General features: G+C 41.4%; 1 protein-coding gene across 1 annotated transcript in view; it reads left to right on the plus strand.

The window, feature by feature from the left end:
* The window catches only part of wnk1b (WNK lysine deficient protein kinase 1b), a 126,337-nt gene that overhangs the window by 24,568 nt on the left and 74,241 nt on the right, over positions 1-27,528 (plus strand). Inside the window, exon 3 of the mRNA XM_080421577.1 lies at positions 22,499-22,671. Coding sequence (XP_080277703.1) covers positions 22,499-22,671 — 173 coding nt within the window. The remainder of the gene's footprint in view (positions 1-22,498; positions 22,672-27,528) is intronic.

Consider the following 27,528-nt stretch of genomic DNA (forward strand, 5'->3'; position numbering starts at 1 on the left):
CAAGATAGTGGAGTGAGAGATAAAATTAAACCATGTTTCGGTCTGTCGCAACAATTATTGCGTAATCAATCACCTGATCGCAATTTGTTGAGATGAAAGCAATTATTTTGCATCAAATATAAATTCATCTGTTGAAAATGTTTTAAAAAATAATGGAAATAGCCACAAGTTCACAAGGTGCCACATCTATTTGTAAAGTGTGTGTGTGTGTTTGTGTGTGTGTGTGTGTGTGTGTGTGTGTGTGTGCGCGCGTAGATTCAGTCTTTATTTCCAGCGCAACGAGATAACATGAAACTCGGCTGCTTGCCATGCTGCCGTATATCATGTCATGTTGTTATCACACAGAAACATGACGTTTACAAGCCAGAGCAGATCAAACCTGTGTGATTTATCCTGTGTGCATCGATTCATAACAGGTGTGTCGTCACACCCAGCTCAGAGTCTAATTAGTTTGACTCAGGCCAAGTTTGACCGTTTAACCACTTTCGACCTGGCTTCGCCAGTTGCCACTCAAAGTGACTACTGGCCAATCACAGCGCGTCTTTACCGGGACTTCCCAAGACCTGTGCACTCCCAAAGCTTGCGTGTCTGATTTATCATGTACAATGTCGGCGTCTGTCAGCCTACACTGTGTGTATATGGGTGTGTGTACGGTTAGGCAACTGTGTGTGTGTGTGTGTGTGTGCACACGCACTTGCGTTCATGTAGATGTTTGCCGTAGAACAGGTTAGGCTGTTGATACAGCTTATTGTGGTGATCTCCCAACAACTGCTCTTTGTGTGTGTGTGTGTGTGTGTGTGTGTGTGTGTGTGTGTGTGTGTGTGTGTGTGTGTGTGTGTGTGTGTGTGTGTGTGTGTGTGTGTGTGTGTGTGTGTGTGTGTGTGTGTGTGTGTGTGTGTGTGTGTGTGTGTGTGTGTGTGTGTAATATCACATTCGCACACATAAACACATTACATAGTTTGAGCGAGCGAGATACAGTGATAATTTTGAAGACAAAGATACAGCTGTACTTTAGTACATCCTCTGTGGTTCCTGCACACACACACACACACACACACACACACACACACACACACACACACACACACACACACACACACACACACACACACACACACACACACACACACACACACACACACACACACACATACACACACTTTATAGTTGTGTGGTTCACCTCTAGTGTACATTTAGATAACAGGCTCTGAGACGAGCTATATGTGTTCTATTTGAAACGCCAGCATGTCATGATTCCTAATATGCCATACTATTATGTACATCACATTCTGCATATAGATAGACCCCTTAACAGACGACGTCACACTGATAAGAACCAGCATGCGTGCAACCAGTATGCGCGCAATGAAACCCATTCTGTCGGGTCTCGCTAGGACGCGCCTCACTAGCCAACACACAAGAGGGGGTCGGGGTGTGCTGAAACCAGCGCACCCCGAAACAACAGGTTGAGAATTGATTGCATTGAAACAATCACCTGTGCATCCAGTCTCAATGTTGGTAAACAAATAATTGGTCTATATAATCACAATGTATTTTATGGTTTTATAGAGTGATGTGTTGAATCAGAGTCGAACTCGGGAGTCAGGTCCTCGCAGTTCACAAGGAGCACTGATCATCGCTGCCGGAGAATGTAAATTAATGCCCTGTGTTTGTTGCCGTACAAGTGGCGTGCAAAAGTAGATCGGCAATTTGAGCTTTTTAACCCATTAACCCTTTAAAGACCGTTAACGCATCTGTGTGTCATTTTAAGATTTCTTTGGCTATTCAAAAATAGCAGATATACAAGCTCATAACGCGGCACCGAGTGCCGCGCTATGAGCTAGATCTGCTATTTATTTATTTGTACGCGAAAATGTTATCAAATCTAAAATATATTTTTTAGAATCGTCATCAACACATTGAATGCCAATCGCGTAGATCTACGCGAACCTATTTAAAGCCGCAGCGTGCCAGTCGCGTAGATCTACGCGAACCGCCGATTCCCATTGATTTTGCCCCAGGTGCACTTTCCGAATTTTTTTGATCCATTTCCGTTTCCGGTTTCCGGTCGGAAACAGAATTATTCGGGTTCCGGTTTTTTCGATCGTATCCGCTTCCTGTCTGGGATCCTGTTTAAAACTCGATTTTCTCGGTTGTTGTTTTTCTCCTCGCTGATCACTGTTTACCGTTGATCGGCTGTATCTTCAAGATGGCGGCACTGATTTGGAAACTGTTTTCGCTGGCCGTTTCTCACGGATCCGCTGTGTGTTTAGAACCAAATGAACGCGCACTTTTAACTTATTTAGCGAGGTCTGTGGCGACATGAAAAAAACAAAAAAACAACAATAAAACGCTGGCACTGGTGAGTACATTATGAGATTAAACTCTGGCATGGAATGTGTTAATGGGTTAATACCTGAGGCCGATTCTGCAAATGCCTTCTAAATCACTTAATCCTCAAACCTTTTCGTGGCAAGGACCCCCAAATTGGAATTCAGTTTTTCTTTTACCCATCTCATGAAAAAGTAGTTGCAGTACATGCAGTTTTCCACCGGACAGCAACGATATGGTCTAACTGGCTAAGCCCTATAGTATATACAGTCATTATATGCAAAACATTATGCCACAACCTGAGGCAACACAACCAACGTGCTGCAGCAAACACCTGTATGAGGAATGAGCAGAACTGTGATCCAAGCTCATTTCTTTTTTTTTTCTGGCTTTATTACAGTGTAGATCAGTGGCTCTCAAACGTTTTCACGCCAAGGACCCCCAAATTGATATATATTCTGCCGCGGACCCCCATCTGAGGATTTATGTTCAAAAAAATCTAAATTATGAAAAAATGTTCAAAGATTTAAAAAAAATAGCAGATGTACAAGCTCGCAGCACGGCACAAAGTGACTCGCGGTGAGCTTGTATATCTGCTATTTTTAAATAGCCAAGTAACACATTTTGCTGAGGACCCCCTGGAACCCCTCCAAGGACCCCTGGGGGTCCCCGGACTCCACTTTGAGAACCACTGGTGTAGATTGACAGGAAACGGGGAGAGAGAGAGACGTTCTATGTTCCTCGCTTACCTTAGGGTTAGGGTGAGTGTTGGTGTAAGCAGGGAACATAGAACCTGGGGAACATAGAACCTGGGGAACATAGAACCTGGGGAACATAGATACGCTCGCGTGACACGCATCAGACGCTCAGTGGTATGTGCCCTAACCACTAGGCCATTACCCCCCAAGCTCATTGCTAGACTGGAAACGCACAGAAACAACCGAGTCCTAATTTATACTCCGTCGTGCCGCGTTGTTGCTCAATGAAAATAGCCGATCTACAAGCTCCCTCCTAGATCTTTCTATGTCCGACGAACCACACCGCTGTCCGACGGAGTATACATTAAGCCTGACTGAAGCCATTATCTGTAAAGCGCCGTCCAATTCAGTAGTCGAGAGAGACAGAAGTTAGACAGATACTGTATCTGTGATTGAGTCATTCTTGTTTTCTAACTAATGCATTCCAACACGTCACTGTCATCTTAGAGGGAGCAGTACACAGCTGTGTGTGAGTGCGTCCACGTGTTCCTTTCTTGTTCTCTCTCTCTCACTCTCTCTCTCTCTTTCTCTCTTTCTCTTTCTGTCTGTTTATCTCTCATGAAATTATGGGGATCGTTGCCAATAATCAAATCACCTTGGCAAGCCTTTGATGTGTGTGTGACTAGGGCTGTCACGGTCATTACATTTGACTTGATGATTCATTGTCAGTTAGTTGCATCGTCTGAGAGTGATCGAGGTAACATTGTAGCAAGAGAGAGAAAAGATAGCTGTAGCTTCTTCATTTATTCGTTTATTTATTTATTAGTATAAAGAAAGACGTCCCCCTTTGACCAAGAGGGAGAAGGCCATGCTCCAATGGACTATGTTGAGGAACAGGACTAGAATAAATGTAATAAATTATGAAATGATATAAACGTTGACTCGTTCCTTCTGTCGAGAAGTATGCTAATATTCCTTATTATGTTGTGCGAGAGAGAGCGAGTAAGGGAGTGACGCACAGCAAATGGTCCAGCTGGATAGGAAGTGGAACGGGGGACTCACTGTCAGGCATTATAGCCCATGTGGTACGTGCCCTAACAACTCGGTCAGGCCGGTAGGTTTTTAATCTAACAGCCATCTCGGCTGGTTAAGCCAAAAAGTTTATTTTGTTCCCTGCCAGAATTTATATTATGGATCATTGCCAATAATCAAATCACCTCAGTAAACCTCTGATGTGTGTGTGTGAGTGTGTATCCTGAGGTTGATGTGTGTGTGTATGAGTGTGTACCCTGAGGTTGTTTGAACAGTCATGCAAAAGTAATCACGTAACAAACATGCTCCCTGCTGCTCATAAACATCTGTGTGTGTGTGTGTGTGTGTGTGTGTGTGTGTGTGTGTGTGTGTGTGTGTGTGTGTGTGTGTGTGTGTGTGTGTGTGTGTGTGTGTGTGTGTGTGTGTGTGTGTGTGTGTGTGTGTGTGTGTGTGTGTGTGTGTGTGTGTGTGTGTAGTGCCTATTGATGCCTAGGGCAGTGAATGAAAATAATATATTTGATGGGACATGTACAGTTTACCTTACTTAACCTGCTCACTCTGTCTGTCTGTCTGTCTGTCTTTCTTTGTCACTCATGGGGAAACTATTATTTATCTCCTCTCTGGGCTTTTGTTGTCATGGCTAAATTACACACAAAAGATGTTTGATTGATTGATTGCTACTGTGTTGATGTGAAGTTAGAACGCATGTGGTTTGTAAGGTGGACACACACACACACACACACACACACACACACACACACACACACACACACACACACACACACACACACACACACACACACACACACACACACACACACACACACACACACACACACACAGAATACTGTACCTCACATCTATCATAATAGAGGGATTAGCTCATTTCAACATAAGACTGTGTGTGTGTCTCTCTTGCTCGCTCTCTCCGTTTGTCTGTACAGCCAATAGTCAAATCAGTTTGGTGCGTGCGTGCGTGCCTATGTGTGTGGGGGTTGCGTATGCCTGTGTGTGTAGTGGTTTTAGGGTTAATGTGTTCCAGATGAGTCCATTATTCATACACCACCAACAGCACACACACACACACACACACACACACACACACACACACACACACACACACACACACACACACACACACACACACACACACACACACACACACAGGGAGAAGTGAGGACACAGGAGGTGAGGTCACAGGAAAAGGAAACGCGCATCCTTCTCTTAAGAACAATTTCCTTTTAGGAACAAAAACACATACATTAGCTCGCGTGTGAGTCGGGAGAGAAGAGAGAGAATCTGTCACACAATGATGCGATCGCTGCATGCATGACCATCACGCACACGCACACGCACACACGCAGTGGGTGAGCGGTGGTGTAGAGTTACAATAGCAGTGCCTGTGTGCCCCTGTACTGGTGACAGACACAACCTATAGATTACATCAGTTATGCACACACACACACACACACACACACACACACACACACACACACACACACACACACACACACACACAGTATTCTTCTCAAGAAAGTGAGGAGAAGACAAGAGGAAAAGTGGGAGGAAAGGAGGAGAACAGTGGGAGGAAAGGAGGAGAACAGAGGACAAAAGTGGAGATGAGGAGAAGACAAGAGAGGAGTGGAGTGGAGGTGGGAGGAGATGAGGAGAGAACAGTGGAGAGGAGCACTAACGAGCGTTCGTAACGAGGTTGCGTTATACAGACACGGCCCTTTTATGTCGAGTCATTGTTCAGCTGACATTTGATGAGATAACAGTACGATCATTGCACACTGTATGGATCCTCTCCCTACGCATACGTTTTGCGCGCGCGTGCGTGTGTGTGTGCATGAGTGTTAAACAAATGGGGAGTGATTCTGTGGTCCTGACTGTCCTCTGAACGGGGGGAGGTCAGAGGTCATTCCACAGCTTGGGAGCCAGGAGGGAGCAGAGTGTAGGGTGCTTGGAGCGTTGACCAGGGTGTCGTAATGACAGGATGGACGGACATCCTGTGTTTGGGAAGAGGTGTATGGCTGCATCATATGTTGCAGGTAGGGGGTGCCTTGCCCTTGGTCACCTTGTATGTCACCACCAGTGTTTTGAAGTGGACCCAGTGGAGAGATGTGAATATGTTGGGAGGTTGACGACCAGGCATGATGCAGCTACTGTAGTTTTAGTAATAGCAGTAGTAGTAGTAGTAGTAGTAGTATAGGCAGGGCCTAACTAGGCTTCACTGGCGTGTTTTAGCGCTTCTTCAGCAGCCGCTGCTTCTAAATTTCGGCGCTTTTCGGCGATAGTTCCGTCTTCTTTCACTTTCTCCCCGCCGTTTGGTGCCCCCCAAGGTTGATGCCCTGTGCTTCAGCACCTAAAGCCCTTCCGTTAATCCTGCACTGGTTGTGGATTTTTAATGATCCATTGATCTTGATCTCGATTGATCTATCGATTCAGGGGGCAACGATCCAATCTAATTGCTGAAAACTTTGATTCAACGATTTTTATATAAACTTTAATGCGAAACGTACTTTTATTCTCCTAAAAAAAGTTGTGTTGAAATGAATGGCCTGTAGTCTCGCTGTTTCACCCCTGCTGGTGTCAGAAGTAAATAAGCTCCATTCAAGCGGTTGGGTTTTTGCCGAACTTTACTCTTGATTGTATTACCTTAATAAACATTGTCATAAATACTATATGCTTCCAGTCGCTAGTTTAAAGTCTTCTTTCAATCACCATGATATGCGTTTTGGTAAATTATGGTCCCATTTATTTTAAAATTGATGTTAACTCATTCACTGCCACTGACGTAAAAAACTTAATTTTTCCCGTTTACCAATCCTGCCACTGACGTACAAAACGTAATTTTATTTTTTTCAAAAAAGAAAAATACTTTTTTTATTTATTTTTTAAATTTGACCTAAAGACCAAGGAGATAAGATCTAGACTCCCATCCACTTCCTTGTTAACTTAAAACTTTTTCGATGAAAAATCTCTGGCAGTGGGCAAACGCGGCCAGCAATAATTGTGGCAGTGAATGCGTAGTGATGATTTGATTGACAAGCTACACAACCAATAGCATTCATTCCCCACCCCCACTCTGGTCCCAACCAATAGCATTCATTTCCGAGTGCACCGGATATAGAAAGGCGGATTTGAAATCGTCGAAAAATAAGCTTCGTTTACGGTCTGTAGAGTCTATGGGCGTCACTTTGTCCATCCTTTTTACTGTCTCTGATGTAAACACAAGCGCCATAGATTAAGCGGTACATTAGTTACAGCATTAGAAGCAGCATTAGGTAGATTGATAGATGGATGGATGGATGGGTTTATTATTATGGTATTTACTATATTGATCCCTGGGGGGAAATTCAGGTGGATATGAGGCTGATCTATGTACAGTGTCTGTCAGCCAGCCTACACAGTGGGTATGTGAATAATATACTGTATGTACAGTCAATCAACAGCGAACATAATGTGCAAATATGCCTTTTATCAACGGTGAAACATTTACAGCATTTATCCTGAGCAGTCATCTGTTATGGCTCTTTAGCATGCATCACAGTAGGTAAAGGAGCAGTCAGTAATCCAAGAACAGAACGGAACGTATGGGGGGCTTAGTTATGCAGTTTACCCCATTCAATCTGGGAACGCATCTCTGTCATTTTAGATTTTCTTTGGCTATTAAAAAATAGCAGATCTACAAGCTCGTAGCGGCACTCACGAGCTTGTAGATCTGCTATTTTAAAAAAAATCTTTTTTTGCAAATCTTCAAATGTCTTCTAACAGTTTTTTGAAAAAAAATTCAGTGGTTCTCAAACTTTCTCATGTCAAGGACCCCCCAAATCATGTTTTTGGCCTCCGATACCCATCAAATTATGTTGTTCCAGGGAACCCCAGTAGCAAAGATTTGAGATACAAGTGTTGTTTAAAAAGTATATAGATATTCAAAGATTTGCACAAATGTTCAAGATTTTCCAAAAAATAGCAGATCTACAAGCTCGTGCTATGAGCTTGTAGATCTGCTATTTTTTTAATAGCCCAAGTGTAAAATAATGGTTATAGCTCAAATCTAAAATGACATAGATGCGTTCCCGGATTGAATGGGTTAATGTCTAATGACCCCATCAAGTTACTCTGTCTTGTACGATGAACTACCAGCTTCTTCCTCATCCTCATCCTCCCCTCCACAACCACAGCCAGCGTGTCAAGTTTGAACTCCAACTACGGATGGTAAAGAGACATGGGGGGCCTCTTCTTGCTCCGCCGGTACAGTAGACCAGTGGTTCTTTATCTGTTCAGGCCGCGTCCCCCCAAAATAATCATATTTGAACTAGGGACCCCCCAAAATAATAATATTTGAACTGGGGACCACCCAAAATAATCATATTGAAACTGGGGACCCCCCAAAATAATCATAATCATATTTAAACTGGCGACCCCCCAAAATAATCATAATCATACTTGAACTGGCGACCCCCCAAAATAATCATATTTAAACTGGCAACCCCCCAAAACAATCATAATCATATTTGAACTGGGGACAACCTGGAATTGTAGTAGTTGAGGAATTACATTTAGTTTGACTCGGTTCCACAGATAAATATTGTGAAAATAGCTGATCTACAATTTTGCCGGTATATTATATTGATATTTAGGCCAAAGTTTGACCAGTTTTTATATAGTTTGTTGATTTCTTCTTTTTCCCCCCCTTTTTTTGTTGATGTATTAAAGTGGTCTTAAAAGTCCTTAAATTGTGACTTTACTGTCATCTGAGGACCCCCCAAAATCATGTGGGGACCCCCCTGGGGATCCCGACCCACAAGTTGAGAACTACTGCAGTAGACCAGCACCAGCTCCTTGGTTTTTTACTATAGCTGGAGGTGATTGTTGCCTTATGCAGCTCTCTCAGGGCTCTGTACTCCCCCTCGTTGTCATCTGTGATGCAGTTGAACAATGGAGGACTCATCTGAGAACTTCTCTAGGTGGTAGTTATAGTCATATAGAAGCAGTATTAGTAGATGTAGTAATTAGAGGAAGAAGCAGAACAATATAATGCGTGTTGTGACACTGTAAAAGAACAGTCTAGTTATGTAACAGTTTTACAAAGACAAATCTACACACGCACATCATGCGCACACGTATACACACCAAGAAAAGTCAAAAACTGGTGATAAACATGTACAGTACAGTACATGTGTGAATGCGCACAAGCACTCACTCTCTCTCACACACACACACACACACACACACACACACACACACACACACACACACACACACACACACACACACAATTTTCTTTTTCATAATACAAAAAAGAAGATCTACGAGTCACAAGCAACGCATTGCAGTGGTGTAAAGTAACTAAGTATATTTACTCAAGTACTGTACTTAAGTACAATTTTGAGGTATTCTTACTTTACTGGAGTATTTCCAATTTCCAGTACTTTTCTCCATTACATCTCAGACGCAAATATTGTACTTTTGCTCCACTACAATTATTTGAAAACTTGAGTTACGTAGATTTTGATTATTATTACAAAACATACATTAACCACTTCGGCCCTATATATATATATAGGACTTTGGCTATTTGAAAATAGCCGATCTACAAGCTCACAATGCGTCGCGATGCGGCACATTGTGAGCTTTTAGATCTGCTATTTTCAAAAGATTTTCATACATTTGAAAACTTGAAATGGGACATTCTGCATAATGAGCACGTTTACTTTTGGTACTTTAAGTACATCTTGATGCCAATACTTCTGTACTTTTACTCAAGTACATTTTTAATTCTGGACTTTTTACTTGTAACAGAGTATTTCTATATTCTAGTATTGATACTTTTACTTAAGTAAAACATTTTGAGTACTTTTTCCACCACTCAACCATTTTTGAAAAGATATATTGCCCAGCCCTACAGTAAGTGGTACACACAGTCAAATCTTGATTTACTGCGTAGAAAGATGACCCCGCCCTGACGCAGGCATCATCAACTGTCCCAGCCAATCCGGGCCTGGACAGTGATATAGGAGCTTGTGAGGATAATGGAGAGGACGTACCCCACAGAGAGACACCGAAACAAATGTCTGAAAGACTACCGGGGTTATGGAACAAGTAACCTTAAGTTTTATGATGTGTGGAAGGACTGGCAGAGATTACACACTATATTAAGACTTACACTGTACACACGCACACGCACACGCACTCTCACTCACTTACAAAAAAATACACGTGTATACACAGACTCACTCACTCACTCACTCAAATACACACACACACACACACACACACACACACACACACACACACACACACACACACACACACAGCAGAGTGATGTCTTGTCCTCGCATAAAAGGTCATACACTAAAACTTCAAAGTCCCGTTCTTCCTCCTGAGGTCAAAGGGGAACTTTTAGCTCTACTGCGGCCATTTTGTCTCGCTCTCAAATTTCATTGACATTTCTGCTTCAGGTCAAAGGTCACTGTACTCTCATTTTTCAGCTCACGGAAGTAATGTTTTTTAGCTTGAGTTCAGTTTGTTTAAGTACAGGGTTGCAGAATAAAGCTCTAAACCAGAAATAGACTGGAGTCTTTACTTACACTAAGTGTAATTACACTAAGTGTTAATTTAACCGTGTACAAATGGAACCAAATGACTACAGAGAAGGAGGAAAAGAGATGATTTAGACATGGTTTTGCATTGTGTCCTGTACAGAGAATATCAAATCTACAAGCCCACAATGAGTTGCGGCGCGACGCTTTGTGGGCTGACGCTTTGTTGGCTTGTAGATCTGCTATTTTCAGTATTGTACTGTACTCTACTGTCTTCATACTGGCTTTTATATTATTTTATTAAACTTTTTGTTACTAGTGTTCTACTACTACTTCTCTCTCTGTACTTGTTCTCAGCCATACCTGTATCTTTCTTTCATCTTTATTGCGGTGCTGCTATGACAACTGAATTTCCCTTGGGATGAATAAAGGTCTGTCTTAGTCCAAGAAGAGAGGAGGCAGGAAAGGGCGAGGAGATATTGGATATGTGTGAGACAAGAGGAGGTAGAAGCATTGAACGCTGCCTGGAAAGAAGACAGAAGAGAATGAAGTGGAGAGAGAGAGAGGGGGCGTGTGTATTTTTAAGTAAATTGCGATTTTATTTGATATTTTATTGTACTTACATTTCTTGTTTTTGTTTTTATTTCACACTTGCTTTGGCAAGGAGAGAGGGAGAGAGAGGGTAGAAAGAGGGGGGGGGTAGAGGGAGGGAGAGAAAAAAGAGGAGGAGAACGATGACATTATCACATGCTGTCATTCTGGTGTGTGTGTGCGTGAGGGAGTGAGACATGGTGACATTCAGAGATGGAGTCCATTGTTCATTATTGATCTGAATGGATCATTGTTGTGACAATCCTGAGCTGTCAGTACTTCATAAACAGGTGGTTACATTTGTAACCGAGGTCACAGGTCATGTATAGGGTTTACAGTTCAATAACAAGGGTTAGGTCCGCTGTAGTTTAATCATTACAACAGTAAACATGTGCTTTTACTTTATAATAGGAATCTATTGTGAGTTCAGTTACATTACTTGAATCTAAATCATAATTGTATAAATAATATAACGATAAGATTATTTAAAATGTAAATTGTATGTAAATAAAATGCTAAATAAAGGAAGCTGAGATCAGACTGTGGAATTTCTCTTTAAGAGTTCAGCATGAAGACATCACACACACAGCAACTGTAACTGTGAGTGTTTCAATCTACCGGTATATACATTTGTAGAGTTAAATTAACACTGAGGCGCGTTTTTAACACACACACACACACACACACACACACACACACACACACCCACCCACCCACCCACCCACCCACCCACACACACACACACACACACACACACACACACACACACACACACACACACACACACACACACACACGCAGCATGAGTCCCACATGGAGCTGGTTACTGCTGTATGTGTTGGAAACATAAAACCATGGAAAACGGAGAAAGAGAGATTTATCCCACTCACACTCGCACAACATTCTCTCTCCCTCCCTCTCTCTCTCTTTCTCGCTTGCTCTCTTTGTCTCTCTTTCTCACTTACTCTCTCTCTTTCTCGCTTGCCCTCTCTCTATCTCTCTCCCGCCCTATCTCTCCCTCTCTCTCCCTCACAAGCTGTGATCTTGTGTGTGTGTGTGTGTGTGTGTGTGTGTGTGGGGAGGTCTGTGGTTCTCAGCAGGAGAGGTTCAGGGTCTGAAAGACAGTTTGAGGTTGAGCTGTTCTACATCTGCAGGGCTGTGATTTGGTCATAGATAATCACACCATGCTGATATACCGGCAACACTTTTATACAGTACTTCTACTCTAAACTAATTATTATATCTGTAACCTGTTTACAGTAATTATACTGGAACACATTTGGAACAGTCAAAATGAAAAACACAAAGATGAAACACACCCATAGTGATGATTTACCAACCCACAAAAACAAGCATTAAAAATAAATAAAAGTAGCTACTCACTCATAGCTCTTATGTCGGACAGAAACCTTTTATCTCCTTGTTTGAACTTTTTATGTTTTTTTGGGTAAATGAATGCCTTACTTTGTCATACTACAGTGTCACACAAAAGTAGCTAAAATAGCCGATCTACAAGCACTGCGGGGTGTTTTGAGCTTGCCTTGTAAATCTGCTTTTTTATCTTTTTATTTTTATTTTTAATCCTGAAAAGTTAACAGTTTAACCCATTAACTCATCTGTGTCACTTTTTGATTTGAGCTAAAAAAGCATTATTTTACACTTTGGCTATTCAAAAATAGCAGATATACAAGCTCATAGCGCGGCACCAAGTGCCGCGCTACGAGCTTGTAGATCTGCTATTTTAAAAAAAATATGAAAATGTTTGCAAATCTTGGAATATATATTGTTTTAAAGCGAACATTTTTAACTAAAATCTTTGCTTTTGGGGGTCCCTGGAACAAAATATTTTGAGATGGGGGTCAGCGGCCAAATAAATATAATTTTGCGGGTCCTTGACATGAAAAAGATTGAGCACCACTGACATAGCAACATAGTTTTTTTTTCAGAATACTGTTGGGATTTAGAAGACATTTTGTAGAATCGGCCTCAGGTCTTAATGGGTTAACTTTTGGACATATGAGGTTTCCACCGGATAGCAACGATATGCGATAATGATCAGATCCCAAAAGAGGGAGTTCTGTACTGTGACACATTGGCATGGTGTGCTGCGGTTGTGGGCACCAGGCTGAAGGCTGGGGTTGGGTGCTTGTCATTATATACCATCCGACAATCCATCCAAAATGACCAGCGCATACCGTATTCTCAGACAATTAACAACCGCAGCACTCATAGCCTGGGAAGAGCTCGGTTCATACCGTATATAGATGGCGCTGTCAGGATGCTCTTGGTTGTAGAGTAGAAAGATTTGAGGACCTTCTCTGATACCCTGAATTTCCTCAGCTGCCTAAGGTGATCTAGGTATTGCCTCGCTCTCGTCACCACAGCCTCTGTGTGAATACTCCCATGTCGGGTAGAACCCAACAACTTTGAGTCTTGGATCACAGTGTAGTGTGACCTTCAGTGTATTATTGTGATTATACGACAGTTTCATTATTAATATTTATCATTGGATATCAAAATAATGATGACACAACGCTCATTATTTCATGAACAAAGATACTTTCTTAATTATGTTTTCTTTCTAGTGCATTCAGGTCCTCCTTTAAGTTGGATAAACAGTTGATTCAAACGCTTTGAGGTTCATCGTCACCAACATTTAAAAAAACTTGACAAAGTTGTCATAATTGATATTCAGTATCGAATCGATGCAGGTTATGTAGTTTCTGACAGTGGGCCTGTTGCTAGGTTACTAGGTGTCTTGAGGTAAACATGGCAGAGTGATACTTTTATAGAGATGTGGTCTGAGTGTTGTTATCAGGACTGTATGCCTCTCAGCCAATCACAATGCAAAGGTCAGAACTGAGTGTGGTATAATAAGCTACACATACACACACACACCACAGACACACCGTGTGTGCGCACACACGTACACACGCTAGCTGACCACAGGTCCCTAGCTAGTACCATGTAGGTATTGACTAGAACAAGACCTCTCTTTCAGTGAAACAAACGCACGCACGCACGCACGCACGCACGCACGCACGCACGCACGCACGCACGCACGCACGCACGCACGCACGCACACACACTCACCTATAGACATCACTTCTGGCACACAGAACAGAAGTGGGACACAAACCAAACTCTTATGGACAATTTTCATATTTAAAGCAGCAGTCTGTAACGTCTGCGGTGTCCAGAGTATTATTTTACTGATGCGATCAGATTAATCAGTAACACATCATACTGTACAATGATGTGATCACTGCTACATTATGGTTGGCAGTAGTGGAAAAAGTACACAAATTTGTTAAGTAAAAGTGTCAATACTGCAATGTAGAAATACTTATAAAAATACTCTTGTAAAAATCCAGAATTATGTACTTAAGTAAAAGTACAAAAGTACTGGTTACGCAGAATGTCCTGTTTCACAAGTTTTCAAATGTATACGATTTATAAAAATCCTTTGAAATTAGACAAAATGTATTTTGGGCTTAAGTGGTTAATGTAGCTATGTTTTGTAATAATAATCTAAATCTACAAAGTAACTAGTAACTAAAGTTGTCAAATAAATGTGGTGGAGTAAAAGTATGGTATTTGCCTCTGAGATGTGTTGGAGTAGAAGTATAAGTACTGAAAATTGGAAATACTCAAGTACAGTTTTGAGATATTTTTACTTTACTGAAGTACTGTACTTGAGTAAATGCGCTTACAGTAGTTACTTGGTCGGCTCACAGTAACTGCCATGTGCACTGCTAGGAAATGTGATCTCTACAGGAGAACGCATCTCCACACAGTCAACATTTCTAAATAGCAGAGTATGGAAAGCTTAAACATACCATAAACATACCATACATTAACCACTTACACCCTCTAGACTCAGTAAGCTGGACCTGCATTGACTTGGACCGTTTGTTTCTGTCTACACCCATTGTGGGGCGTTGTGAGCTTGTAGATCGGCAATTTGTGGCTAATATTCTCCCCCGGAATATGGATGCTGGGGTTCAAGGGGTTAATCTAATTATACATCAATTCATTCTTGCCCAGTTCTCCTACTTTAAATAGAGCAGTACGATATAGACCAACTGGTCTCCTATATAAGGCGGTTTCATATAGACCAGTTCTTCTATATAGAGCGGTTCTCTACAGCCCAGTTTTGCATCTATAGAGCATCTCTCCAATTTAGTGACAGCAGTGAATCTGTATAGAGGAGATGTTATAGAATATGACCAGCAGCAAAAGACCTAGACTCAACTAAATGATCACAGAACTGAGACTGAGATGAATTTAGTTCCTTCTAGAATTGTGTGTGTATTTAGGGCTGGAACTTTTAACTGATTCATTTCGATTAATTAATTACAGAAAATGTACGCATTTTAAGCGCACTTAGTTTTTGAACCACTGGACGAGGTTCAGGTGTACCGATCATACCAGTGCACCAAGACCGGTAGTCTGTTTACTATTTTGGACAAGGATATTGAGGGAGAGTTGGACTGAGGAGGTCTATCTTATTTTTAATTTTTAAATCAATATGGACTAACTAAATTGTCGGTAATGTTATGGCCTTTGAAGCAACAGAGAGTTTTGTTTGTGTTAGTCTGGTTTGTTCATACAGGATATTGGACAATAAGGTCAATCAAGACATTATTTTTATTTCTCCTAATGGTCAGGGTTTCCACTGTTCTGGAATGTACTTGAAAGTAATGTGTACTTTAAAGTATTGTGTTTTACTTGTGCTTGAGTTTACAGAAGGTCCTTGAATTTATATAGGCTATTTATATAGTCTACCTGAATCTCTGTGTGTGTGTGTGTGTGTGTGTGTGTGTGTGTGTGTGTGTGTGTGTGTGTGTGTGTGTGTGTGTGTGTGTGTGTGTGTGTGTGTGTGTGTGTGTGTGTGTGTGTGTGTGTGTGTGTGTGTGTGTGTGTGTGTGTGTGTGTGTGTGTGTGTGTGCCCGTGTGTCCAGAAATGGTTAGTTGGATGGAGAGGTGGCTTCAGTCAGGTCCTCAGGAGGGGATGGTGTGTGTGAGAGTGAATAAGTGAAAAGTAAACTGGAGAAACAAAGAAGCATGTGTTACTGTGTGTGTGTGCGAGGGAGAGGGAGACGGGGGAGAGAGTGGGGGGGGGGAGACGGGAGGATATTTTGAGTCTGACAAACTCGAGTCTCATGATGTTTTGAAGCCCTGAGCAAAGAGAGAGGGAGGGCAAGAGAGAGAGACAGAGAGCGAAAGACGGAGAGAGACAGAGAGAGAGAGAGAAAGAGAGACAGAGAGAGAGAGAATATGGTAGGCGATGGGTAGGGAAAGACAAGACAAGGAGAGAGAGAGAGAGAGAGACATTTCTTCACCAGAGTTTTTTTAATTGTGTTGTCATCTCTGAGATCTACAATTAGAAAGTCCAAAACAGTCTCTGGTCTAAACTAGACCATGATGTCTAAACTAGTCCACGGTCTAAACTCTCTGGTCAGGTCATGTCAGTGTATTTATAAAGCGTATTTTAAAGACAACAAATGTTGACCAAAGTTCCCAGGCACCCGAACGGTAAACACAAGTCGGATCAGCAAAGCAGTATTAAAAATAAAACGACATGCATTAACACATTGAATGCCAATCGCGTAGATCTACGCGAACCTATTTAAAGCCGCAGCGTGCCAGTCGCGTAGATCTACGCGAACCGCCGATTCCCATGTTAATCGCCCAAGGTGCACTTTCCGAATTTTTTTGATCCATTTCCGTTTCCGGTTTTCGGTCGGAAACGGAATTATTCGGGTTCCGGTTTTTTCGATCGTATCCGCTTCCTGTCTGGGATCCTGTTTAAAACTCGATTTTCTCGGTTTGTTGTTTTTCTCCTCGCTGATCACTGTTTAGCGTGTATCGGCTGTAGCTTCAAGATGGCGGCTCGCATTTGGAAACTGTTTTCGCTGGACGTTTCTCACGGATCCGCTGTGTGTTTAGAACCAAATGAACGCGCACTTTTAACTTATTTAGCGAGGTCTGTGGCGACATGATAAAAACAAAAAAACAACAATAAAACGCTGGCACTGGTGAGTACATTATGAGATTAAACTCTGGCATGGAATGTGTTAAATAAAATCTAAAATAAAAGACACGAAACACACATGACAAAGACTAACACGCCGTCGATACGTGTCGATAGAAATGATAGACCTAACACAAAGTAACACAACTATTCCAAAGCAGTGATTTTGACAGCAAATTTCGATTTAGTTTTAGTCATAGTCTTTTGAATAAAATTCCATTACATTTTAGTCATCTGAAGTCATCTAGTTTTCATCAGTGAAAAAAAGGTAGTCGACAAACATTTTTCGTCATAGTTTTAGTCTACGAAATCAACACTGTTCCAAAGCCTCAGGATAGCAATAGAAAATGTATGATCACACTTTAATACTTTAATCAGGAGCCGTGGAATGGGCAGTAAGTAATTGGTCAGATGATGCTGGATGTGGATGTTGGCGGTATTAAGGAGATGCCAAACCACATATTGCTTCAACCACTTTCAACTTAGCGTCTCTATTTCGGGCATGTCATTATCAGTGAAAATGTAAAAACACACCCATTATTCATTTGATAACCTGCAGCTGTGTTGCTTACGTCACAGTGTACTATGTTTTTTTGTTTTACTCTGCTATAGTTTTGAACCTGAACTGGAAAAACGTCAATATCCGCCTAGGACAGTGGTTGGACCCTTAACCCATTTAGACCAGGAAAGAATCTGTGTTCTTTTTTAGATTTCTTTGGCTATTCAAAAACAGCAGATATAGAAGCTCATAGCGCAGCACCGAGTGCCACTCTACAAGCTTCTAGAGCTGCTATTTTTTTAAAATCTTGAAAATAATGTCCATATCTTTGAATATATATATATTTAAAGCAAACATTTGTAACTCAAATCTTTGCTTCTGGGGGATTCTACAAATGTCTTGTAAATACTAGCAGTTTTCTGAAACACTGTTGCTATAATATCAGTGGTTCTCAAACGTTTTCAAATCAAGGAGCCCCAGGACTGGGGGCGGCCATAGCTGAGTGGTTAGTGAGCCCGCCTAGGGAGCCAGAGGCCCTGGTTGCCCCAGGTTCGATTCCAGGCCAGGTCAGCATATGTGTCGATGAAATGAAATTTGTCCCTGAGCAAGACTCTTAACCCCTAATTGCTCACAGGTTCTCATTGGAAACAAGACCGCAAGGACTTAATTGAACGACCTGTTAAAAAAAGGAATTATCCTTATAAGGAATTAAAAGGATATGTATTTGGCTGCACCCCCAGAAGCAAAGATTTGAGTAAAAATAAATATATATATATATGGATAAAGTGGTTAAAAGCTAAAATGACAGATGCTTTCCCGGTCTTAATGGGTTTAAGAGACTTAACGACAGTCATCAGTAGCTACAGGAAGAAAACAATCTTCACATCCTTGAAGGAGAGGAAAGGTTTTACTTGAGCAAAGGCTCTGACTGTGACACACACACACACACACACACACACACACACACACACACACACACACGCACGCCCTGGGGTGGTCTCTGTGGGTCACTCAGTCCTGAGTGCTGCCGGGAAGTGGACTGTCGGCTGCCAGTTAGTCATGTGACATGCCAGAGAAGTCATGTGATCAGAGCGTCATGTGGTCGTACAGTATGTGTCTGCTGTAGGTGTGTCAGTGAGTTTGTGCGTTGCTAATGGATGTCATCAGTGTAATGGTTGCTACAGTAGAGGATAATCTGATCACACACGCACACACACACACACACACACACACACACACACACACACACACACACACACACACACACACACACACACACACACACACACACACACACACACACACACACACACACACACACACATTCAGTTCATGACCTGTATTACATCATCGGACAAGATATTATCTTTACATTTCGAGAGTGAGGAACTCTCACTGGTGATGTCACATGACCTTGCATCCTGATTGGTTGATTGGGTGGTGATCTGGACATAAAAGACAATGGGATTGTCTCAGAGCAGTGCTCATGTTTATAGCTGTAGATTAACAAGTGGTGGATATAAAGGTCTACTCAGTTGATTAAATTAATTTAAGTAATCTGTATTGTTTCCTGCCTGTACATGGGTTAAAATTGATAATATACAGTATGTGTCAATATTCTTAGGTTATTATTAATATTTGGGTTAATCGTAGTAATGGGTGGTGCATAACTGGGTGGGGCATGCATTCCCTATTTGCATCTTTCCCGACTTACATCATTCCCGAGTAGACCAGTGTGTGCTGGGCACCGATCTAGTAATGTTAACTCATTCAGTGCCATTCTTATTTATGGCAGTTTGGTTCTGAGTGCCACAGCCAAAATTCATTGTAAAAAGAAAAAGTGCTTAGGAGCCGAGATACAGCCTTTTTCAGTAAGAAGTTAAACAAGAAGTGAATGGAGCAGCAAATCTTCAAATCATCATATCTTGGGTTCTGAACATTTTTTTTCATGACGTCTTAGATGTCACGTTGCGCTCAGGGCGCTCAGAGGCCATGACGTCTTAGACGTCATGTGGCACTGAATGAGTTAATACTTGTGTCTGTACAGGTACTGTATACGTTTGTTTGTCCTGGGCTTCCCTGATTGGCCAACTCAACGCATCGGCTTCACGTTTGTGCCTCTGCAGCAATATATATAAGCACCGGTCTAGTATTGTTAATTTGACATGGTCATCCAGGAAGTTGTGTCTGTGTTTGATCCGATGTTGTGACTTCTACTTCACAACATCTCAGAGGAAAATATTGTACTTTTTGCTCCACTACAATTATTTGAAAACTTTAGTTACTAGTTACTTGCAGATATAAATTATGATATCATAAAACACACATTAACCACTTTAGCCCTATTTTATACCAAGACTATTTGAAAAATAGCCGATCTACAAGCTCACAACGTGTCGCATCGAGACGCGTTGTGAGCTTGTAGATCTGCTATTTTCAAACATTTTAGTACTTTTTTTTTTGGTACTTTAAGTACATTTTGATACCAATACTTTTGTACTTTTACTCAAGTACATTTTTAATTCCAGACTTTTACTTGTAACAGAGTACTTCTACATTGAACACACTCTAACCCATTAAAACCGTGTCATTTTAGATTTTAGCCATGCTGTACTCGTCTCTGTGGGGTGGAAATCTCATACTGTCTGTCCAAAACTGTTCCCTTTCAGGATAAAAAAGAAAAAAAAGAAAAAGTAGCAGATCTACAAGCTCAAGACGCGTGGCTTCACGCCGCGTTTCGAGCTTGTGGATCTGCTACTCTTGATACTTTTGTGTGACACTGTAGTATGATCAAGTACGAAAAAAGACACAAATGTCAAATATGGAGATAACAGGTTTGACAGCAACGATATATAGAAACAGGTTTTTCAGGAAACTGTTAGGATTTAGAAGGCATCTGTAGAATCTGCCTCGGGTCTTAATGGGCTAAATGTTCACGATACTTCACATTACTTCCTTGGCCTTCTGGCAGTGTCGATCGGTCCAGTGGTCTGCAAGAGTAGCCCCGCCCGGAGACATGGACAGACAAACCTGATTTTAGATGGCTCGCCTCTGAGGAGCAATGCTGTAAAAAAAACACGCACCCGCACACGCGCACGCACACGCGCACACACTCACACGCATGCACACGCACACACACACACAGACAGTCTGAAGCACAACATAATACACAGATGGTACGCTTACACAACCAGACATACACACAAGAAATTAGTACACTCAACCTCACAGTAGAAGTGTTCACACAAAAGAGACACACCACACAACAAAGCAAACATGAATGTGTGTTGAACTACACACACAAACATGCGCACACACACACACACACACACAAAAAACTTGGTGTGTTGACCCTTTGCAGTGGTGCTTTTATTGAGGTGTGACTGAAAATGGAATGCTGTTAAAGCGTGTGTCCCCCGCAAGCACATGGTTAGTTGTTGAAGAAGCTGTGATGCAATATCCTACTATATAATTGGAGTAACCTCTGTCTGTCTGTCTTGGTGTCTTGGTGTCTTGGGTCGACCGGGTATGGGCTAGTTTATTTAAATGTCAGAGTAAAGAGAACGTCCCACCACACCCCCATAAAACACCTGAATAACAGACATAACTAATAGTTCTAACTGTGTTTAAAACATGTCTCCTCTAGGGTTGGGTTATATGGACAAAAACAAATATGTCACTATTTTTAAACGAATACCTCTATTGTGACAACAATGTCGTAATGTGACGATAAAATGTATTTCTTTGTAATTTTTCATAATCATCGTGAATAGCACATATACAAGCTTGTAACACGCTGCTGTTTCTTGACAGATGTATAAAATAAGGCTTAAGTGATTAAAACCAGGAAAAGACAACACTTATGCTAAATCAATCACTTTATTATTTTTGCTACGATATTTAAAATCCCAGACGATATCTAGTCTCCTATCGATATTTTGCCCAGTCTTAAAGTCCGCCAGTGGTGGAAAAAGTACTCAAATGTTTTACTTAAGTAGAAGTATCAATACTGCAATGTAGAAGTACTCTGTTACAAGTGAAAGTCTGGAATTCAAAATGTACTTGAGTAAAAGTACAAAAGTATTGGCACAAAATGTACTTAAAGGACGACTTCACTTCATTTTCAACCTATCTTCATATAATTGGTCCTCACTAATACTCATGATAAAATGGTAAAAAAATAATCTACTCGGTCTGTGTCTCAGAGGAGGGCTTTGGACAGTTCAGAGTCCCGTCTACCAGTGACATCATCAATGGGGAATCCAAGCTAATAGAAACTGCAGGCTTTCTATTCCTGGAAAGTTGCAATGCAATAAAAGAAGCCATTGTTCTCGTGTTAATAAAAATCTAAATAAGAAACGTGAAATCTTGTTGGAAAAAAAAATCATGCCTAACGATGATCTCACTGGTAGACGGGTTTCTGGACTGTCCAGACCACAGCCCTCCTACGAGACACAGACCAAGTAGAAAAAAATGGCACCATTTTATCATGAGTATTAGTGAGGACCAATTATATGAAGATAGGTTGAAAATTGGTACCAAAAGTAAAAGTACTAAAATGTTTGAAAATAGCAATATTACAATAAAGTAAAAATACCTGAACATTGTATTTAAGTACAGTACTTGAGTAAATGTACTTAGTTACTTTACACCACTGCCTGCCAATAAACTGATTTTGACCCTCTCCTCTCCTCTCCTCTCCTCTCCTCTCCTCTCCTCTCCTCTCCTCTCCTCTCCTCTCCTCTCCTCTCCTCTCCTGTAGGATCGTAAGCTCTCTAAGTCGGAGCGGCAGCGTTTCAAGGAGGAGGCGGGCATGTTGAAAGGTCTGCAGCATCCAAACATCGTGCGTTTCTACGACTCCTGGGAGTCACCGTTGAAAGGGAGGAAATGCATCGTCCTGGTGACCGAACTGATGACCTCAGGAACACTAAAGACGTGAGACACACACACACACACACACACACACACACACACACACACGCACACGCACACCAAACTGTTTTCTTTCCTTCCTTCCTGTTCTCTTGTCTTTCATTCATCCATCCATCCACACTTAAAGTTATATTTTATTGTTAACTCTTTGACTGCCAGAGTATTTTCATAATGTACTCACCCAGTGCCAAGCGATTTTCGTGTTTTTAGTAGTTTTAAAGTTGTCATAAAGGTTTAGATCCATATTTATCGATCGATTCACTGTGTGTTTCCGGAGCAGGAGTCTCTGACTATTGCTCCGGGTGCAAAACATTGCATCCGGAGCTAGTGTCCCCTTCGCTACAGGCCGTTGGAAACACGCGTCTCCTCGGAAAAATGGACAAAAAAAAAAAGAACAGAGATACAGGCGAAAGAAAAAAAACTACAAACATGGAGTCGACGGGAACGGCAATGACGTTATATCCATTATTTCCCTATCCGTTTGTGCTACAGTTTTACTGCTCCCTTCGGATTCAAGATTAGACCGTGATCTTCTCTAAAATAACAATAATTACAAACGCGCGTCTAACGCGTCGACGGCCAGTAGCAATTGACTCGATAACGCAGTCGACGGCGGTCAAACAAAACAAAAAAATCCTTTAAAATGTCAAAGCTCTATAGATGGGTTTCCGCGCGACGTCATCACAGAGCAGAGTGTGTCATCTGCGCATGCGGGAGGTAGAACGAACCGGAAGCGCCATTCACTCTGTTGATATTTTCGGGATTTAGATAGGCATAATGCTGCTATTTTAGGCATAATAGGCATAATGCTGCTATTATATACAAACAGATCCAACTTCCGACAAATCATTTTTATTGAGTAAAGAAGATATTACAAACTGCATCATTTAATCTACTTTCATTAAACCCGGTGAAGACCATTTATTTTATGTATGTACAATGGCCAGAGCTGCTGCGGGTAATAGCGCCCTCTACAGGCTCTTCCCTCCACTGCGCGCGCATCATCCTCTCATGTTTACAAACAGGAAACCCATCTATAGTATAGCTCTGATAGTAATTGTTATAGAGTGTTTGTTCTCTCCAGCTTTTTAGCAAACAGAAAATACATTTTCAGGTGGGTCACGAATTTCATCCAATCAGCAGCAGAGTACCCATATATCAGCTTCAATTTGATACAATTTCACTTTACTTATTCAGTATCCTGTATGAGTTCTCTCTCTTCTCTCTCCCGGTTGGATAAAAATTGCAATACAGACCTGAAATAGTATTTTCTGTTTACTAAAGATATGGAGAGACGCAGAGACCCCTGTTACTGAACAAACACTATAGCAATGATTAATATAGAGCTATTTCTTCCCCCTCTTTAAAAAAAAAAAATTAATTAAAAAATGTTTTGTAGGAAACACACAAAAAACAACAACAACAATCAATTACTCACCACGACCCATACAAATGGGTCCGTGACCCAAAAAAGGGTCCTGACACATGGTTTGGGAACCATGAGTGTAGACTGGTACCAGTGTGGACAGCAGTGGTGTAAATTAACTAAGTACATTTACTCAAGTACTGTACACTTTTGAGGAATTTTTACTTTACTGGAGTATTTCCAATTGTCAGTACTTTTACTTCTACTCCAGTACATCTCAGAGGCAAATATTTAACTTTTACTCCACTACAATTATTTGACAGCTTTAGTTACTTTGCAGATGTAGATTAGTACTGCAATACATGTATGAACCACTTCAGCCCTATATACATTTCGGCCAATCTTTTGAAAATAGACGATCTACAAGCTCACAATGCGTCGCATTGTGAGCTTGTAGATCTGCTATTTTCAAAAGATTTTTATACATGTCGAACTTGTGAATTGGGACATTCTGCATAATGAGTACTTTTACTTTTGTTTACCGGACTTTTACTTGTAACAGTGTATACCTACATTACGGTATTGATACTTTTACTCAAGTAAAAAAATGAAGTACCTTTTCCACCACTGGTGCACAGTGTTAGAGGGAGGAGGGGGAGAGACCCCATCCTGCTCTGGACTGGAGCCTTCCGGGTTCTCTGTCTCCTCAAGAGCCTTTGATCCTCCTCAGTACTGAGTGGACTGCACAGTCAAATCTGCTTTTAACACATTAAGACCTGAGGCCCATTCTAAGAATGCCCTCTAAATCAGCAGTTCTCACACTTTCGAGATTTTTTTTAAAAAGTGTAAAAAATAGCAGATGTACAAGCTTGTACATCTGCTATTTTTGAATGGCCAACGGAAACATCTAAAGGGGCAGAGATGCTTTCCCGGTTTGAATGGGTTAAATTAACACTGAAGAGTGTACAAATGGAACCAGACGGGCTAAAGCTATCCAATATTTTCTATCCAATAGATTTTTTTATTTGTATTGACTAGTCTGGTTAACTCTTTGACTGCCAATGACGAGATTTCTCGTCATTATTTTGCTAAGGCACAGTCTGCCAATGACGAGAATGACGAGATTTTAGTGTTTTCTGTGGTTTTCCACTAGATGGCGCTGTTCGCTCGCCTATAGGGCATTTTCTGGTTCCACTTCAAAATAGTCAATGCATTTTTCCCATTGACATTTCCAAAAAGTATTTATATCAATTAATTTAAGCCTAGAATCAAGCCATCCAGGGTCCTGGTGAATCATGACCATTAAAAAAAAAATTCTGTGATTTTTATTTTATTTTATATTTAAATATATGATATACTATATTTAATAAATACCCTTTGTTTTGTCGTTTTCAAAAAAGTTTTTCACAGAATCAAACGTTTTATGGTCATGATTCAGCAGGACCCTGGATGGCTTGATTCTAGGCTTAACATAATTGATACAAATATTTTTGGAAATGTCAATGGGAAAAATGCATTGACTATTTTGAAGTGGAACCAGAAAATGGCTGCCACTGCTATGCCCTATGGGTTACTGTTTGGCTCACTGTGAAGCAGAGGAGCAGCGGGTCACGTGATCGCAAAAAAAACAGACCGTTCATTTCATTTTTATTCGATTTGGGAGAATGGCTTTTTCTCTGTTTCTGTTGCTTTTTTGGCGAAAACAGCCTACATTCAACTGCCCACAACAACTAAGGAACTGGATGATCGCGGCGGCTCTCTTTTTTTTCTCCCGATTCTACGAGACTCGGATATGTCTTTTATAGCGATCGGGGGATCGATCATACAGGAGATGGATATTCTAAGATTTTTTCAAAGCTTAGTGAAAACACTCGAAAATCGCTGGTAGTGGCGTGGCAGTCAAAGAGTTAATTGTTGCAACCTTATTCAACTTAATGAATGTAGACCTTATTAATCCAGCTGGGGAATTCTGCATCCCAGGCGGCCTCTCTAATGTCTCTATCCATTCAGCTATGGCCACCCGTGACTTCACGGTCCATTTACCATGCATGCAATATACGGTATTTAAAAACTAGTACAAACAATGTAGGATGTCTTTTATGACTGTGTATTGTGTGCATATTACATTATTTATTCAACTTTCTCTGTAGATATTACAAGTATTCAAGGCTAGAAATAATAATTACTAATTATCGGGGACACACAAAATAAATCGCCCATAATGTATAATAATGGATGGTCATTCCTCCTTGCAGAAAACGTATCGCGATATATCGTGGGACGATATATTGGCACACCTCTAGTTCATTGCAGAGGACACATTTCACAAATGCACAGTGAAAGAAATACCTAATTTATAGTAGGATTATTATTATTAATGTACTTCATGTGTGTTTGAGGGGTATTGTAGGCTTTTGTCTCTCAAACCTGCTGTACTGTAGACTTCAGTCGGTCAGCAGATGAATGGGATCTGTCCCCTTGTAGTTGTTTATTTCCTGCAGGCCATTCCACACTGATGATGTCGTTAGCTGAGTAGCTTTCCTTTGGCAGATCTTATTCTTTTAGTGTGTACGTCTTCTAGACCAGTGGTTCTCAACCTGGGGGACGGGACCTCCAGAGGGGTCCCGCATGATTTTTTTTTGGGGGGGGGGGGGGGGGGGGTAAAAAAAGTATCAATACTGCAATGTAGAAATACTCTGTTACACTTACTGTAATCTACAGATGAGTAAGTGACAATTTAAGGTAATACCTAAAAATTAAATTTAAAAACTGGTCAAAAAACTGGTCAAGCATTGGCCAACTGGTCAAATAATATTTAAAAAAAAAATAGCAGATCTACAAGCTTGCAAAGCCTGCAATTCCAAGTGCTTGTCAGGGAGGGGGTCCCCAGTTCAAATATGATTATTTTGGGGGGTCGCGGCCTGAAAAGATTGAGAACCACTGTTCTAGACATCTTTGTCCCCTCTCCTCCCCCTTAAGGCCTGATTATACTGTATTTTCCATGAACCATGAGGGTCGACTAGTGTCGTGTGATGGAAATGTTGTCAACAGCTCTGGTCTGGTAGTACACGCGCACACGCACACGCACACACATACATTCCTGGAATTAGAGTAGAAGAAAAAGATGAGACGGGAAATTCCATTCGATCCATTCCACATTATGTCTAAGCCAAGGGTGTGCCAATGTTTACCAAAAAATATTTCACGTTCATGATGACAACATACCACGGCAGGGCGCTCGGGTGGCGCATGGGGGAAAAAGTATACCTGCCCACCACCACCACCGCAGGGTCTTGGGGTTCAGATCCACGGCGGTGCATCCGGCAAGGCCGATCGAGCGTCTTTACGAACACAATAATTGGCCATGTTCGGGGAAGGGAAGCAGGGCGGGGCGGGGGGATGGCGATTTGCTGCACGTACTCCTTACAGGCTGGGACGGTACCCGTCAGTGGGGAATGTTGGAAACGGGAGATGGAGGCGTTGCCTCCTCCCGG

Source organism: Gymnoscopelus braueri, assembly GCF_963280865.1.
Source record: "Gymnoscopelus braueri genome assembly, chromosome: 23".
In the NCBI taxonomy this organism is placed as follows: domain Eukaryota; kingdom Metazoa; phylum Chordata; class Actinopteri; order Myctophiformes; family Myctophidae; genus Gymnoscopelus; species Gymnoscopelus braueri.